The following is an 18,920-nucleotide window of genomic DNA, read 5'->3' as shown; positions in this document are numbered from 1 at the left end:
GTAAACAAAAAAAAACAACAACAAATCTCAATCTTAATCTTGAGACATTCCGGGTCACAACATTTCACAGCCTTTGGGTAGTGAATCGAATTTGGGATGTGTTATTTCTTGGAGCCTTCATAACAGAGTTCTAACTTGGAAGACAGTACCTTTCTTGTGCTGGAAACCTGTATTTAACTATGGCCAGTGTAGGATATCAAAATAAACCTTCTGTTTTCTTTTCCTCTACCCTCCCAAATTCCAGTTGTGACCAGTGATTAAAATACACCTCAGAGCTGTTAAATACCAGGTGTCATCAAGTCAGTTGATGAAGCTCCTCACTGTCTCTCTCCCATGATTCTTGCCAATTGCTTTCATTTCCTTTGGCTTTTCTTCCAAAATGTTGCCTTTCAAACAACACATACAGAAACGATGTGCAGGATAAAGACCATCTAGGCCTGCTCTCAGGTCGCCAGTCCCCCTGCATCACAACAGAGAGCCCACTAGACAGTGGGAGCAACAGAAGAGGCTTAACAGATAAAGAAAAAACATAAAATTGGGGACTGCACAGTGGTTAGCACTGCTGCCTCACAGCATCAGAGGCCGGAGTTTAATTCCAGCCTTGGCCAACTGTGTGGTGTTTGCACTTTCTCCCCGTGTCTGCATGGGATTCCTCCCACAATCCAAAGAAGTGCAAGTTAGGTGGATTGACCATACTAAATTGCCCTTTAGTGTCCAAAGAGTGTAGGTTAAGTGGGGTTACAGGGATAGCACGGGGAGTGGGCCTGGGTGGATTGTTCTTGTTCTTTCAGGAGGAGGTACAGTGTAGACTTGATGGGCCTCCTTCTGCACGATAGGAATTTTACAGCTCTATAAACAGGCAGAAAAGTGGAAAATACTTCCGAAACCTCCTTACTAGATGGAAACCAGCCCAGGAGACTACATTGACCAAGTTTATTATTCCCACAACAGTTCGGCCCAGACATTTTATTAAAAAAAAAAAAATTTTGTTCAATTAAGGGGCAATTTAGCATGGCCAATCCACATACCCTGCACATCTTTGGGATGTGGGGGCGAAACCCACGTAGACACGGAAGAATGTGTTCTGCCCAGATGTATCAGAGACATAGAAAATAGGAAAAGGCACTCATTTGGCCCTTCGAGCCTGTTCCGCCATTCATCATTATGGCTAACCATCCAATTCAATAGCCTGATCGTGCCTCCCCCCCTTCATATCATTTGATTCTCTTCCCCCCCCCCCCCCACCCCCCATATTCTTTTATCAAGTGCTATATCTAACTGTTTCTTGAAAACAATGTTTTGGCTTAAACGTCTTCCTGTGGTAATGAATGCCACAGGCTGACCAGTGTCTGGGTGAAGAAATTCCTCCTCATCTCAGTATTAAACAGTCTACCCCGTATCCTCAGACTGTGACCTCTGGTTCTCCATCGGGAACATTGTTCTTGCATCTAACCGGTCTAGTCCCGTTAAAATTTTGTAGGTTCCTATGAGATACCCCTCATTTTTCTGAACTCCAGCGAATACAATTCTAACCGACTCAACCTCCCCTCGTACGTCAGTCCTGCCATCCTAGGAATCAGCCTGGTAAACCTTCGCTGCACTCCTTCCACAGCAAGAATATCCTTCCTCAGCTAAGGAGACCAAAACTGCACACTCCAGGTGTGGCCTCAACAAGGCCCTGTACAATTACAGCAAGACATCCCTGCTCCTGCACTCAAAATCTCTTGCTATGAAGGCCAACCTACCATTTGCCTTCTTTACTACCTGCTGCACTGCATGCATACTTTCAGTGACTGGTGTACGGGGACACCCAGGTCTTGTTGCACAGTCCCCTCTCCTAATTTATGGCCATTCAAATTATAATCTGCCTTCCTGTTTTTTGCTACTAAAGTGGATAATACACATTTATCCACATTTTACTGCATCTGCCATTCATTTGCCCACTCACTCAACTTATCCAAATCACACTGAAGTATCCCTGCATCCTCACCACAGCTCACCCTCCCACCCAGCTTTGTATCATAACCAGGGTTAAAGAACTAGCCAGCTCAAATATTAAAAATACCCTTCCAATAATGACTTTGAATTGCTGGGAATAATTTATTTGGGCTTTACTCAGCACAAACCACGAAGTTCCCCCAAGATATTCCTGGCTTGCACCCACTGGTCATTACGACTTGCAACGAGGATGTTAATAACTAGCTGAGAATTAACTCTCAAATCATCTATCAGGAAACTGTCCCACCTCAGTGAATCATCCAGTTAACAGAATCAAAAGTCCATGAACCAAAGTGCGGTCTTTAAGTAAGGTTTTATTTTCAGTCTTTCCACCCCTCCACAGGATGTCACCACTTGTGCAAATTAACAAGTTTGCAGTTTTTTAAAAATTTGATGAATTTTAGTAATATCATTCAAAATATAATCAATGAATGAGCTGAAAGGAGTTAGTCTATCCAAAAAGTTGTCATCCTACAGAGTCATCTGTTTATTGGTATTACATGAAGGTGCAAGCCCAAATTAACACTCAAGCCATTGGTTGGAAAAAACAACAAAGATGCTGACAGGGAGACGGATTTAAGAATCCATCATATAGTTAGTTGACTGTCGAACAAAAAAAAAATCTGTCAAAGCATCAGTGAAGACAGTGCCAAGACAGGTAAAGTGGAGTGGAGCTACAGGTCACCCACGATGGTGGAACAGGGTCGTGGGGCTGAATAGTGCATTCCCTACAAAAACTTAACAAACGTCGGTATTTAATGAATCCATAAATAACATGCCGTACGTGAATACGTTTTTTAAACAAGGATCTGCTTTCATTCATGTATTTTTCATTTAGTACCCAAAATGATTCGGACACTACTTGTGACAATAAAGATGATTAATACTTACCCTGAGTTTCTCAAAAAGCTCACAAAGTTTCACGTAGTAGCTAGAAAAAAAATGAATCATATTTTCTTTCATAAAGAACGATTTCAGTAATTTCCCACGTTATTCTTCTCTTCACCGACATAACGACCATGAACAAACTAAATGGGGCTTCAGGTGTACTGAAGACTCGATCTTTCCAACTTAACAGTGAAACACCTTTCAAACCCCAGAAACCTGTTCTAATCCCACCCCCCGCTCCCCCTCATTGGGTAAAGTGCAAGTTTCAAGACAAAGCGCTTTGATTGACAGCCCTGCCACCACCTTGAACATCCACACCCTCCATCACCAGCTGTAGTGCGCAATCCACTGGAGCAACGTTAGAGGGGCAACGCTCACCTCTTCCACTACCAAAAATGCCCACCCCCACCCCTAAAGAACCACCAAGAAGAACACAAGGGGAGCTGGTACATGGCAAAACCAATGCCCTCAAATTCCAAAAAGCCACATACTATCCAGACTTGAGAACAGTCGCCATTGCCAGATCAAAATCAGGGAATGTCTTCATCGCACGGATTGCAATGAATCAAAAAGGCGGCTCATCACCACCTTCTCGACAGAGCAACGAGGGAAGGACAAATAATGCCGACCTAGTCCAAAACAGCGCAAATGGGAATTTCACAATAAGGCATGTCGCGCAGAGGTTCAACCAGGAGGTGACCACACATGACAACCAAAGGACTCACTTGTTCAGTGGAGCTTTATTTTCTATTGCAAGTTCATTGCAGGAAGAGGATAAATGAAGGTAATCGTCAGAAACGTCTGGGGAAATAAAGACAGCTCCCATCAACTCAATTTATACTCGAGATCATTTTTTCAAAAACATTGCGTAAAAGTCAATATTAATTCTTAATAAAACAAAAACAGTGAATGTAGCTAGCCGATGTAGACATACTTCTGTGAGATCTTGTCATTTTTTCTGCTTTTGTTGCCGAATCTTTAATTTTGATGCCATACTCGACAAGAAATGTCTTCTCGTGTTCAAAGAATTCATCACCATCCTGCAGAAGCAAAAAAGTGTTAATTGTTGTTTTTGTTTTTTTTAAAAACACTGATGTTACATTACAGAAACAGGCTATTTACTCAACAGGGTCTATGCTCTACATAAGCCTCCTGATGTATTAATACTCCCTTATACTTCTGGTCCTGGTTGGGCCATTCAGGAGTGATTTCAGGAAGCACTTCTTTACAAAGGCTAGTGGAAATCTGGATCCTTCCCCCACCCTCACAAACGGTCGGCTCAGTCAATTGCAAGTTTCAAAATGAAGCTTGGTAGGTTTTTTGTTGGGCACTGGTATCAAGGGATATGGAGCCAAGGATGGTAAACTGGAGCTAAGTTACAGACCAGCCATATCTAATTGGATGATAGAAGACATGAGGAGCTGAACGGCCTGCTCCTGTCCCTGTGGCCCACAACCAGTGCCTCCTGGAACTCCCCTCAAGTGCCCTCAACTACAGGTGCTAGGCTCCAAGCTGACCTGGGAAATCAGGTTTCATTAGAAACAACTTCAGGCATCGGCATTCCAAAGTTACCTAGTTTCTAAAGGCAGTTCTGGCACAGCGTTAAATTGGCAGACTATCCACCTAAAGATTACATTACATGGCATTTAACAGCACTGAAATAGGTAATTCAACCCAAAAAGGTCTAAGTCAGTTTTATACTGCAGACAAGCTTCCACTCGTACTTCTTCATCCAACCCAATCAACATACCCTTGTATTCCTTTCTCCCTCATGCATATGTAGCTTTCCCTTCAATACACCCATGCTCCTTACCTCAAGCTCATCCTATTTTGATAACATGGATAAAGACATTCCTCAAACTCCCTACTGGAGTAGGGGCCTTACATAGACCAGAACAAACACATTCATAATTTGAAAGATCTCCATTAGCCCACTCCTCGGCTTTCCCTTTCCTGGAGAAGAGCGCCCAGCCTTTCCTGGCAAGTATAACATCTTAGTTCTGGTACCATGGCTTTATTTTGCACCTTTCTTTAAAAATATATATTTGATTTCAATCAGTTACATTAACAAACTGTTATTAACTTGTGTCATGTGGGACTTCCGGGTGCGGCGATGACCAGCTAAGTCGCACGTTTCGGCAGCTCCCGGTGGAACGGACTTTAGGGCTCTTGATAGGAGCCCCAACGGCAATTTTAACGGCTAAAAACACCGTGCGGTAAACCAGAAGGGTGTTCCCCCTGGACACGGATGGAAAAAGGAGAGGAAAGTGGCCGGATTGCAGCGGATCCTTTGGAACAACGGCAAGGAAGGCAAGCAGAAACCAAGATGGCGTCGGAAGGTGGCAGTCTCATATGGGGCCCTGAACAACAGGAGTTCTTGAAACGCTGCGTGGAGGAGATAAAAAAGGAAATGAAGAAAGAGTTGTTGGCCCCGATATTACAGGCGATTGAAGGGCTGAGAGAGGAACAAAAGACCCAGGAGCAGGAGCTTCGGGTCGTGAAGGCGAAAGCAGCAGAGAATGAGAACGATATACAGGGCCTGGTGGTGAAGTCGGAGATACAGGAGGCACACCAGAAACGATCTGTGGAGAGGTTGGAGGCACTGGAAAATAACGCAAGGAGGAACAACTTGAGGATTCTTGGCCTTCCTGAAGGTGTGGAGGGGGCGGACGTCGGGGCATATGTGAGCACGATGCTGCACTCGTTAATGGGAGCGGAGGCCCCGACGGGTCCGTTGGAGGTGGAGGGAGCATACCGAGTTATGGCGTGAGGATCGAGAGCAGGAGAAACTCCCAGAGCCATAGCGGTGAGATTCCTCCGTTTTAAGGATAAAGAAATGGTCCTTAGATGGGCGAAGAAAACTCGGTGTAGTAAATGGGAGAACGCGGTGATCCGCGTTTATCAAGATTGGAGTGCGGAGGTGGCGAGAAGGAGGGCGAGCTTTAATCGGGCCAAAGCGGTACTTCACAAAAAGATGATAAAATTTGGAATGCTGCAACCGGCAAGACTGTGGGTCACATATCAAGGGAGGCACCACTACTTTGAGACGGCGGATGAAGCGTGGACTTTTATTGTAGAAGAAAAATTGGAATGAGTGGATTATGAAAATGAACGTTTGGACAAAGTGGTGGGGCGAATGGGGGGGGGGGGGGGGGGGCGAAGAGGGGTTTTATGTTTTAATCCTGCGGTATGGTAACTTTTCTCTCTCCCACAGGTGGTGATGGGGGGAGGTGGGGAGGGAGAGGAGATGGGGCGTTGGCCATGGGAGGCGGGGCCGAGGGAGAGGCGCGGGCTTGGTTCCCGCGCTATGATAATTATGGCGGGAATAGAGAAGCAGGAAGGAGGGGGCGTCGAACGGTGCGAGCCGTGATCACGGGGGAAAGCAGAGGTCAGCCAGAGTTTGCTGACTTCTGGGAGCAACATGGGGGGAGTAATTACGCTAGCGGAGGGTCTAGCGGGGGGGGGGGGGGGGGGGGGGGAATTACTGGGTTGCTGCTGCTGGGGAAAGGGGGGGAGTGGGTACGGGAAAGGATGGGCGGGGGGGCACCGTCTGGGAGAGATACAGCTGCGTGGGAACTGGGTGAGAAGCTGGAAAAAGATGGCTAACCGGCAAGGGGGGGGGGGGGGGGGTGGGAAGCCCCCCAACTCGGCTGATCACGTGGAACGTGAGGGGGCTTAACGGGCCGATAAAGAGGGCACGAGTACTCGCACACCTTAAGAAACTTAAAGCAGATGTGGTTATGTTACAGGGAACGCACCTGAAACTGATAGACCAGGTTAGGTTGCGCAAAGGATGGGTGGGGCAGGTGTTCCATTCGGGGCTGGATGCGAAAAACAGGGGGGTAGCTATATTAGTGGGGAAGCGGGTAATGTTCGAGGCAAAGACTATAGTGGCGGATAACGGGGGCAGATACGTGATGGTGAGTGGCAAATTACAGGGAGAGATGGTGGTTTTGGTAAACGTGTATGCCCCGAACTGGGACGATGCCAACTTTATGAGGCGAATGCTAGGACGCATCCCGGACCTAGAGACGGGAAAGCTGATAATGGGGGGAGATTTTAACACGGTGTTGGAACCAAGGCTGGATAGGTCGAAGTCCAGGACTGGTAGGAGGCCGGCAGCAGCCAAGGTGCTTAAGGATTTTATGGAGCAGATGGGAGGGGTGGACCCGTGGAGATTCAGTAGACCTAGGAGTAAGGAGTTCTCGTTTTTCTCTTATGTCCATAAAGTCTATTCACGCATAGACTTTTTTGTGTTGGGTAGGGCATTGATCCCGAGGGTGAGGGGAACGGAATATACGGCTATAGCCATTTCGGATCATGCCCCACACTGGGTAGACTTGGAGATAGGGGAGGAAACAAGAGGGCGCCCACCCTGGAGAATGGACATGGGACTAATGGCAGATGAGGGGGTGTGCCTAAGGGTGAGGGGATGCATCGAAAAGTGCTTGGAACTCAATGACAATGGGGAGGTTCAGGTGGGAGTGGTCTGGGAGGCGTTGAAGGCGGTGGTGAGGGGGGAGCTGATATCAATAAGGACACAAAGGGAAGCAGGAGAGTAAGGAACGGGAGCGGTTGCTGCAAGAACCTTTAAGGGTGGACAGACAATATGCGGAAGCACCGGAGGAGGGACTGTACAGGGAAAGGCAAAGGCTGCATGTGGAATTTGACTTGCTGACTACAGGCACTGCAGAGGCACAATGGAGGAAGGCGCAGGGTGTACAGTATGAATATGGAGAGAAGGCGAGCAGATTGCTGGCACACCAATTGAGGAAAAGGGGAGCAGCGAGGGAAATAGGGGGGGGTGAGGGACGAGGAAGGAGAGACGGAGCAGGGAGCGGAGAGAGTGAATGAAGTGTTCAAGACATTTTATAAAAAATTGTATGAAGCTCAACCCCCGGATGGGAGGGAGAGAATGATGGATTTTTTGGATCGGCTGGAAATTCCCAAGGTGGAAGAGCAGGAAAGGGCGGGACTGGGAGCACAGATCACGGTAGAAGAAGTGGTGAAAGGAATTGGGAACATGCAGACGGGAAAGGCCCCGGGACCGGACGGATTCCCAGTAGAATTTTACAGAAAATATTTGGACTTGCTCGCCCAGCTACTGACGAGGACCTTTAATGAGGCAAAGGAAAGGGGACAACTGCCCCCGACTATGTCAGAAGCAACGATATCGCTTCTCTTAAAGAAGGAAAAGGATCCGCTACAATGCGGGTCCTACAGACCAATTTCCCTCCTAAATGTGGATGCTAAGGTCCTGGCCAAGGTAATGGCAATGAGAATAGAGGAATGTGTCCAGGGGGTGGTTCATGAGGACCAAACTGGGTTTGTGAAGGGGAGACAGCTGAACACGAATATACGGAGGCTGTTAGGGGTAATGATGATGGCCCCACCAGAGGGTGAAACGGAGATAGTAGTGGCGATGGATGCCGAGAAAGCATTTGATAGAGTGGAATGGGATTATCTGTGGGAGGTGTTGAGGAGATTCGGGTTTGGAGAGGGGTACGTTAGATGGGTGCAGCTGTTGTATAGGGCCCCAGTGGCGAGTGTGGTCACGAATGGACGGGGATCGGCATATTTTCGGCTCCATAGAGGGACAAGGCAGGGATGTCCTCTGTCCCCATTACTGTTTGCACTGGCGATTGAGCCCCTGGCGATAGCGCTGAGAGGTTCCAGGAGATGGAGGGGAATACTTAGGGGAGGCGAAGAACACCGGGTATCTTTATATGCGGATGATCTGCTACTATATGTGGCGGATCCAGCGGAGGGGATGCCAGAAATAATGCGGATACTTGGGGAGTTTGGGGATTTTTCAGGGTATAAATTGAACATGGGGAAGAGTGAGCTGTTTGTGGTGCATCCAGGGGAGCAGAGTAGAGAAATAGAAGACCTACCGTTGAGGAAGGTAACAAGAGACTTTCGTTACCTGGGGATCCAGATAGCTAAGAATTGGGGCACATTGCACAGGCTAAATTTGACGCGGTTGGTGGAACAGATGGAGGAAGATTTCAAGAGATGGGATATGGTAGCATTGTCAATGGCAGGGAGGGTGCAGGCGGTTAAGATGGTGGTCCTCCCGAGATTCCTCTTTGTGTTTCAGTGCCTCCCGGTGGTGATCACGAAGGCTTTTTTCAAAAGGATAGAAAAGAGTACCATGGGTTTTGTTTGGGCTGGGAAGACTCCGAGAGTGAGGAAGGGATTCTTACAGCGTAGTAGGGATAGGGGGGGGCTGGCACTACCGAGCCTAAGTGAGTATTATTGGGCCGCTAATATTTCAATGGTGAGTAAGTGGATGGGAGAGGAGGAAGGAGCGGCGTGGAAGAGATTAGAGAGGGCGTCCTGTAAGGGGACCAGCCTGCAGGCTATGGTGACAGCCCCACTGTGCCATTCTCACCAAGGAACTATACCACGAGTCCGGTGGTGGTAGCTACACTGAAGATTTGGGGACAGTGGAGACGACATAGGGGAAAGACCGGAGCATTGGGGGGGTCCCCGATAAGAAACAACCATAGGTTTGCCCCGGGGGGAATGGATGGGGGATATGGAATGTGGCAAAGAGCAGGAATAACGCAACTGAAAGATCTGTTTGTGGATGGGAAGTTTGCGAGTCTGGGAGCGCTGACTGAGAAATATGGGTTGCCCCAAGGGAATGCATTTAGGTACATGCAATTGAGGGCTTTTGCGAGGCAACAGGTGAGGGAATTCCCGCAGCTCCCGACACAAGAGGTGCAGGACAGAGTCATCTCAAAGAAATGGGTGGGGGATGGTAAGGTGTCGGATATATATAGGGAAATGAGGGACGAAGGGGAGACTATGGTGGACGAACTAAAAGGGAAATGGGAAGAAGAGCTAGGGGAGGAGATTGAGGAGGGGCTGTGGGCAGATGCCCTAAACAGGGTAAACTCGTCGTCCTCGTGCGCCAGGCTAAGCCTGATTCAGTTTAAGGTATTACACAGGGCACATATGACTGGAACACGGCTCAATAAATTTTTTGGGGTGGAGGATAGGTGTGCGAGGTGCTCGAGAAGCCCAGCGAATCATACCCATATGTTCTGGTCATGCCCGGCACTACAGGGGTTTTGGATGGGGGTGACAAAGGTGCTTTCGAAAGTAGTAGGAGTCCGGGTCGAACCAAGCTGGGGGTTGGCTATATTTGGGATTGCACAAGAGCCGGGAGTGCAGGAGGCGAGAGAGGCCGATGTTTTGGCCTTTGCGTCCCTAGTAGCCCGGCGCGGGATATTGCTAATGTGGAAAGAAGCCAGGCCCCCCGGGGGTGGAGACCTGGATAAATGATATGGCGGGGTTCATAAAGTTAGAGCGGATTAAGTTCGTCCTAAGGGGGGTCGGCTCAAGGGTTCACCAGGCAGTGGCAACCGTTCGTCGAATATCTTGCGGAAAGATAGATGGGGGAAAAAAGAAGGCAGCAGCAGCAGCCCAGGACTTGGGGAGGGGGGGGGGGGGGGGGGTATAGCCTGTGACAAGGCAGTTGCCAATTAGGGCTAGTTTTCATTTTTGTTATTTAATATTTATTTATTTGTTGTTTTTTGTTTATATAAAAAAGGTCATTATTATCTGTATTGTTATAATGTTGTGTAAAGGATGCACAATGTACTGTGTTGGTTGACCAAAAATTTTCAATAAAATATTTATTAAAAAAAAAAAAAAACTTGTGTCATGTGACAGTCCCTTTAAGAAAAATGTGTTTTATCAATGGCTGCAGTGATGCCATTGTGTGAGTGGAGCTGGAATTCGGGGCGAAATTCTCCGTTATCGGCGGAAAGTCCGCCGATCGGCGCAAAAAACGGCGCAAATCCGACTTGCGTCACGTCGGATAAATGGGTCGATAGTCTCTGGCCCGAAATGGGCTAGCAGCGACGTAACGGGATCCGCTCATAAGGCCGCGCTGCTCCCCCCCACCCGACCGGAACAGCCGACCGCAACACCCGACTGGATGGCTGGCCGCCGCTCAGCCCCAAGGTTCGAGTCACGCGATGTGGAGGTGCTCCTGGACGCGGTGGAGCAGAGGAGGGACGCCCTGTATCCCAGGCACGGCCGCAGAGTTGCCCCACGCCACAGCCGGCGTCTGTGGAGGGAAGTGGCAGAGGCTGTCACCGCTGTGGCCCTGACACCACGGACAGGCACCCAGTGCCACAAGGTGGTGAACGACCTCGTCAGAGCAGGCAGGGTGAGCCTCCCCCATATCCCCCCCCTCCCCCATATCCCCCCTCCCCCATATCCCCAAGTGAATCCAGCCCTAACCTTAACCTCTGCATTGCACGCGCAACCGATGGCGTGCATTCATATACCTGCCTAACAGTGTTGCCTTTTACCCCTGCCACCGCCCCCCCCCCCCCCCCCCCCCCCCCCCCCCCCCCCCACACACAGGAGAAGCGTGCACACAACAATAGGGAGCATGTGAGGACTGGAGGAGGGCCCGCTGATGAGGCCACTGACCGTACATGAGGAAAGGGCCCTGGAACTGGCTGGTGGACCTGAGGACCGGGAGGTTGCTGATGCAGAGGTCGGGGGCGTAGTAGAAAGTGAGCCACCGACAGCCCGTCCCCATATCCCCCCTCCCCTATATCCCCCTCCCCCGTATCACCTGATCACTGCCTGATGTCTAACCATGCATGCTTCATTGTGTATCGCAGGACCAAACGTCCAGGCACCCATCCCCGCAGATGCAGAAGCCCGCAGGATGCCCCTCGCACACCACGGGAGACGGAGAGACCTGGAGCAACAGGGAGACGACACCCCAGTCACGTGCGGGAGCGACCCACCCAGCGATGAGGGGGGCAGCCACAGGCCCCCGTCACATCCGAGCCGGGACACCACTACCCGGGACACCACTACCCAGGAAGACGAAATACCGGACAGTGACTCAGAGTGGATGGGTGGAGACGAACCCCCACCCCAAAGTGCCATGGACTCAGAGTGGGACGAAGAGCACGACACAACGCCACTGCTGTCACCAACACCCTCCACCATCGCAGAAACACTCACCTCGGTTGGGCACTTTAGTGATGAGGCGTCTGGTACACTCACTGGTGCGCACAACACAGCCGTCCCGGTACAGCAGGTGGAGGTAGGAGCAGCAGAGGGGCCGGGCGGTCGGAGGGCAGCCCAGCCCAAGCGAACATCTCCCGCCCAGATGGATCCCGGGTTCCTGGAGTTACCACACCCACACATAGATCCGATGCAACCACCGACCCGGAGACAAGCGAAGAGGGTGACGGGCGGCTTGCGGCGGCTGCAGTCGCAGGTGGAGGAGTCCACCCGCGTCCAGGAGCTGGAAGTGGTGCCGGTCATGCGTGCCACCCAGGCCGACACCGCACGGGTGGCGTCCGCGGTGGAGGCAATGGGTGCGACGGTGTCAGACATGGGGAATGGTTTGCGAGGCCTGGGGCTTTCCGTGCAGGCGGCGTCTGTGGCCCAGGAAATGGCTGTCCTCTCACAGGAGGCCATGAGCCAGCGCCAGATGGCAAGAGGCGCTCAACGCCATGGCCCAGTCTCAGCAGGCCATCGCTGAGGGCATCGGTGCCAGTGGCCATGTGCGAGCCGGCGTCGCACTGTCACAGACAGGGTTTGCCAACCCCCTGGGCTCCATGGCTGCAAACCCCTGTCGATACCAGCACGGGCCTCCAGGACTGGCAGCGCCAGATGTCAGGGGGGCGTCGAATGGCCAGTCCGTTCGCATCCCCCACCCATGTAGAGGCCTGGGGGCCATCGGGCACCCCGAGGGAGGAGGAGGTGGTGTGGTCCGTCCCGGCTCCCTCTGTAGGGGAGGTCCCGGTACACCGCGACACCTCGGACTCCCCCCCCCCCCACCGTCCCAGGTGCATCGGGTGGGCAACGGGCAGGACAGGCTGGCAGCTCGCCATCCCAGTCGCCCGGGCCGCAGCCTGGCCCATCTAGGCCAGGACACCCCAGGAAACGGCCGCCAAAGGGATCCAGTGTCAGAGGGCAGGAATCACAGGAGTCCACCTCCAGTTCTGCTGTACCGTCTGGGGAACCACGTAGACGTAGTCAAAGGGCCCGTAAGGCCAAACAATTAGACACTGAGTAAGTTGGCACGGTTGCAGGGCACAGATGAGTTTTAGGGGCTAGGGCACGTGCATGAACTCCTTTGGTTATTAAAGTCAATGTTACACCTACAGAAGCTGCCTTTGTGCTCTGTCCAAAGTGTGCGGGGGTGTCATGTATGTTGAGCGCAAGTGTGTGTATGAGGGGTGGTCTTACTTCAGCCCCAGGTGAGTCTGCCCCCTTCCCCCTGGGCCGCCATCAACATCCCCCGGGCAGAGGACGGGACCGTGCGCTGCAGTGTCACAGCCGCATGCAGGGATGGTCCGGGTGGATGGTGGTACTGTGGCCATGGGTCAGACATAGTCCAACGATGTAGAGCCAGGAGCTCACCGCAGGGCGGGTTGTCATCATCCTCCATGGCCTGCGATAGGCACGCGTCCACCTGCAACTGAGAGAGCCCGGCCCGTTGTGCCGCAGGTGGATCGGCATTTGGGGGGGGGGGGGGGGGGGTGGTCGGCTGTTGCCATGGTGTGCGGTCTGTGGCCATACTACCCGATACCCACGCCCATCGAGTCAGTGAAGCGGGCGTCTATCAGTCTGTCCCGTGCCCGCTGGGCCAGCCGGTAACGGTGGACAGCCACCCGCCTGTGTCTACCCAGTCTGCCCTGACCATTACCCCCATCCCCCTCATCTGGGGAGGACTGCGCCTCTTCCTGCTGCTCCTCCACTCCGCCCTCCTCTGCCTGCGGCACATCGCCCCTCTGTTGGGCTATGTTGTGCAGGACGCAGCACACCACAATGATGTGGCCGACCCTATCTGACCGATACTGGAGGGCGCCCCCAGAGAGGTCCAGGCACCTGAAACGCATCTTCAGCACGCCAAAGCACCTCTCGATCACTCCCCTTGTCGCTACATGGGCATCATTGTAGCGGCTCTCCGCCTAATTGCGTGGCCTCCGTACAGGCGTCATCAGCCACGATCGCAATGGGTAGCCCCTGTCACCCAGCAACCAGCCCCTCAGCCGGGGATGGCGTCCCTCGTACATGCCGGGGATGGATGACCGCGACAACACGAATGAGTCGTGTACACTGCCTGGGTGACGGGCGCAGACGTGCAGGATCATCATGCGGTGGTCGCAGACCACCTGTACGTTCATCGAATAGGTCCCCTTCCTATTAGTGAACACGGCCCTGTTATCTGCAGGTGGCCGCACGGCGACGTGCATCCCATCGATCGCGCCCTGGACCATGGGGAACCCGGCCACGGCAGAGAAGCCCACGGCCCGCGCATCTTGGCTGGCCCGGTCCACGGGGAAGCGGATGTAGCGGTGCGCCATGGCATATAGGGCATCTGTCACTGCCCGGATGCACTGGTGCACCGATGTCTGCGATATGCCTGACAGGTCCCCACTCGGTGCCTGGAATGACCCCGTTGCATAAAAGTTCAGGGCCACCGTAACCTTGACGGACACGGGGAGAGGGTGTCCCCCGCCAGTGCCACGCGGTGACAGGTGTGCCAGCAGGTGGCAGATGTGTGCCACGGTTTCCCGGCTCATCCGGAGTCTCCTCCTGCATTCCCGGTCCGTGAGGTCCTGGTATGACTGCCTGGGCCGGTACACACGGGGCGCCCTCGGGTGCCTCCATTGCCGTGGGGCCGCGACGTCCTCCTCCCCCCTCCTCGTCCTGTCGGTCGGGTGTCCCTCCAGCCTGGGCGGCTGCCGCCTGCCCCTCTGCAGCAGCCTGCGCCGCCTCTGGCACGCTCCTCCTCCTCATCCTCCTCCTCATCCAGGGCAACAGACATGAGCGGCTGCCGCCATGGTGGCCAGCATCGCTGGATGATCTGAAAACATGACGGCCTGGTTGGGGGGGGGGGGGGGGAAATGACGACATGTCATCATTGCCCATATCCCCTCCTCCCCCCAGCCAGGTGGCATGGACCGCATTAGGTCCAACTGTTGGAGGCTGGCACCTGGCCAGGTGGACCAACTCACTTGCCCTCCCATCCCCCTCCCAGCAGGGCCCTCCCATCCCCCTCCCAGCAGGGCCCTCCCATCCCCCTCCCAGCAGGGGCCCTCCCATCCCCCTCCCAGCAGGGCCCCCCCCCCCCCCCCGGCACGGCACGGACCCCCCCCCCCCCCAACCTCCACCCCGGCACGGACCCCCCCCCCCCCCCCAATCCCCCTCACGGACCCCCCCCCCCCCCCAAATCCCCCTCACGGACCCCCCCCCCCCCCCCCCAACCTCCACCCCGGCACGGACACCCCCATCCCCCTCCCCGGACTCTCTCCTCTCTCCCCTCTCCCCCCCCCCCCCCCTCCCCCCAACCTCCACCCCGGCACGGACACCCCCCCCCCCCCCGCCCCAACCTCCACCCCGGCACGGACCCCCCGCCCATCCCCCTCACGGAACCCCCCCCCCCCCCCCCAACCTCCACCCCGGCACAGGACCCCCCCCCCAACCTCCACCCCGGCACGGACACCCCCCTCCCCGGCACGGACCCCCCCCCCCCCCCCAACCTCCACCCCGGCACGGACCCCCCTCCCGGCACTCCCCCGGAGCCCAGCCTACTCTAACCGCACGCGCACACGCACACGCACCTCTCCTCACGCATTCAGACTGCGGCCACGCCATCGCCTGCCCAGAGCCAACCCCCCAGGCCGTCACTCACCTCCACGCTGGTCGGCGTGAACCTGGAGCACAGGGTCACGCCGATGAAAGGAGGTTTGATTGACGTCGACGTGAACGGTCATCACGTCGACGGGACTTCGGCCCATCCGGAAGGGAGAATATCGGCAGGCCGAAAATCAGCTGCCTTGCGCAGACCTGTGACATTCTCCGCGGCAGCAGCGCCATTAACGCCCCGCCGACTTTTCTCCCTTCGGAGACTTCAGCAACCTGCGGGGGCGGGATTCACGGCGGCCAACGGCCATTCTCCGACCCTCTGGGGGGGTCGGAGAATGACGCCCCATGTCTTTCACTTTTGTTTTGAGCTGGGAGCTGCTGTGTGTCTTAAGTTTTGTTTTCAGTTGAAAGCTGTATTCAACAACAAGGATGTTGGAGTCTCTCTATGTTAAAAAGGTGTTCAGATCACTTCATAATTTAAAAGTGATACCTGCTTTCTGTAGAGATTTCAAACCTGCTGTCTTTTGATTTATGGACGTTGTTAGAAAAGTTATTAAGGGTTACCTATAGAGTATTGTATCTGTGGGGATTATCAGTGTTGGTAGTTGATAAACTGTTTACTGTGTTTATAAAGTGTTAACAGAATGTATAGAATAAGCATGGTTTTGTTTTAAACATACTTTAGCTCTCTGTTGCATCACACCTGTAAAGTGGGCCCTTGTGCACACCATAACCAAAATCTGTTAAAAGTTGTGGGTCAAGTGAACTCCATGATATACCTTGATGTTCTCTAAACCCTGGCCCATAATACTTGCAACAGGTTACAAACAGTTTAATTTCCCCCCCCCCTCCTCAAATAATGCCCTATTTTACCTTCCTACCCCCCCAGCTCCCCCTCCTCTTTGGCAATGAAAAATCATTTAAACAGCGACAGATCAGCTTCCATCTCAGCAAGAACCTTTCTTCTGACTGAGTACGTATTTAATTTTCTCGAACTTCAAGAATTCGAGCCAGATCTCCCAGCCATGCCGAAAACCCAGGCGGCATCGCCGATCTCCAATTAATTAGCATTCACCGCCTTGCAATCAGCAAGGTGAAGGCCACCACGTCAGTTGCCCCCCCCCCCCCCCCCCCACCCAAACAGCTCCGGCAATTCTGAAACCCGAAAGGGCACGGTGTCAGCTTGACCCACACTATCTCTGATATGGTGTCAAACACTGCAACTCAAACTGCTCAACTTTGAGCATTCCCAGAGCCTTTTCACAACAGAGATCAGAACTGTGCACAGTAATGTGGTCTAACCAAGGGTTGTTTGAAGTTAAACATTAGCTTCTCTGCTTTCAGTTCTAGCACTCTAGAAACTAATTTTTACAAAAAATTTAAAGTGCCCAATTCTTTTTTCCCCCCAATGAAGGAGCAATTTAGCATGGCCAATCCACCTACGCTGCACATCTTCGGGTTGTGGGGGTGAGACCCACGCAGACACTGGGAGATGTTCAAATTCCACACAGACAGTGACCCGGGGCCGGGATTGAACCTAGGTCCTTGGCGCCGTGAGGCAGCAGTGCTAACCACTGCGCCACCCTACTAGAAATGAATTTCAGTGCTTCATTTGGCTTTTGTGACCTTATTAACCTGCATCATTATCAATTGGAGTTTCTGTTCCACCTTTCAACAGTTTGAGTAACCTGTAGTCAGTTTTCTGGAGCCAGCTTGCTAGCCGGTAAACTACGGTTCCACATCTTCTGACCCGAAGATTAATGTTCAGGCAGCAGCAAAAACTCTGATGATTCAGGTACAACGGCCATTGAAAACAATGCAATTAAATCGTCTCAAGGACTCTCTGAAACACTTTTCCCACTGCACTTATAACCCCAAGTTACCTTTTGATCCCAATTTTCCCACACACATTTTTAAAAAATGACCAGTTACCTTGGCTCCAGAGACAAGTACTTCATCAGCAGTCTTCATCACACTCTTTAAAAAACCACCAAACATCTCCTTTGTGTTCTTCCTTCGAACACTTAGCTAGAGTATAAACAGAAGGAGGTTTGTAAGGTTAACAAAGATCAGCATATAATGAATTCTCACAATATGCTGATGGTCAGCTTCTCTGCATCTCTGATCCAGCTTCATCTCTCCTCTAATATTGTCTCTATTCTTGAACAATGTATGACACAGGTTTTTAAATTAATTCACAAAAAAAAAAAAAAAAAAGGGGGGGGAAATTTTCCCATTAACTCTTTTGGTCAAGAGTTACCTTCTTTCTCCCCTCCCAGGTCTCAATAAACAGCATGAAGTATTTAGGAATTGTAACTACATGATCCCTTGAAGCCCTTTTACACTCAACTTTAACCCTTTGTTGGAACTTGAGGCAGAACTTAGCACATTGGTCTAATTTACGCCTTTCTTTAGCTGGTCATATGTACTGTAAAGATGAATATTTTGCTAAAATGTCTATACTTATTTCAGTGCATTGCATGCTCTACCCCCAAGTATTTGTTGTTGCAGTAGACTAATTAATTTCTTCCTTTATTTGGAATATTATTTAGACAAAGACCCAAGCCTCGAGATGGTTTGGTGCTGACAAATTTTCAGAGTTATTATTGATCTGCTAATATCCAATATTGGCTTTGGCTTCATTTGGACCCAGTTAGCTTAGGTGCAACTGGAGGTAGCCTCCTGTCAATCCACGTCTTTGACTGCGCACAGTTTCCTTTATTGCTCCCAAATCACCAATAGATATTATATTAGAACTCACTAGACTGTGAGATGTGGCAGGTCCGGGAGGCTTCCAGCGTCCTGGATGGCTTCATCTGCAGAAAGTGCACCCAACTGCAGCTCCTCACAGACCGCATGGTTCGGTTGGAGCAGCAATTGGATGCACTTAGGAGCATGCAGGTGGCGGAAAGCGTCATAGATCGCAGTTATGTAAGTGTGGTCACACCCAAGGTGCAGGCAGAGAAATGGGTGACCACCAGAAAGGGCAGGCAGTCAGTGCAGGAATCCCCTGTGGTTGTCCCCCTCTCGAACAGATATACCCCTTTGGATACTGTCGGGGGGGATAGCCTATCAGGGGAAAACAGCAGCAGCCAGAGCAGTGGCACCACGGCTGGCTCTGATGTTCAGAAGGGAGGGTCAAAGCGCAGAAGAGTAATAGTTATAGGGGACTCTATAGTCAGGGGAACAGATAGGCGCTTCTGTGGACGTGAAAGAGACTCCAGGATGGTATGTTGCCTCCCTGGTGCCAGGGTCCAGGATGTCTCCGAACGGGTAGAGGGAATCCTGAAGGGGGAGGGCAAACAGGTAGAGGTCGTTGTACATATTGGTACTAACGACATAGGCAGGAAGAGGCATGAGGTCCTGCAGCAGGAGTTCAGGGAGCTAGG

At 52.1% G+C, this 18,920-nt stretch overlaps 1 protein-coding gene across 2 annotated transcripts in view; it reads right to left on the bottom strand.

Annotated features, from left to right (window-relative positions):
- The window catches only part of snx5 (sorting nexin 5), an 83,096-nt gene that overhangs the window by 17,156 nt on the left and 47,020 nt on the right, over positions 1-18,920 (bottom strand). For both annotated transcript variants that reach the window (XM_072504019.1, XM_072504027.1), the window contains exons 7-10: positions 17,464-17,559; positions 3,821-3,926; positions 3,612-3,687; positions 2,890-2,929 (exon numbers count right to left, since the gene is read on the bottom strand). In XM_072504019.1, coding sequence (XP_072360120.1) covers positions 2,890-2,929; positions 3,612-3,687; positions 3,821-3,926; positions 17,464-17,559 — 318 coding nt within the window. The remainder of the gene's footprint in view (positions 1-2,889; positions 2,930-3,611; positions 3,688-3,820; positions 3,927-17,463; positions 17,560-18,920) is intronic.

This window comes from Scyliorhinus torazame, chromosome 1 (assembly GCF_047496885.1).
Source record: "Scyliorhinus torazame isolate Kashiwa2021f chromosome 1, sScyTor2.1, whole genome shotgun sequence".
NCBI classification, from domain to species: domain Eukaryota; kingdom Metazoa; phylum Chordata; class Chondrichthyes; order Carcharhiniformes; family Scyliorhinidae; genus Scyliorhinus; species Scyliorhinus torazame.
This window is presented reverse-complemented; position numbering and strand designations above follow the sequence as displayed.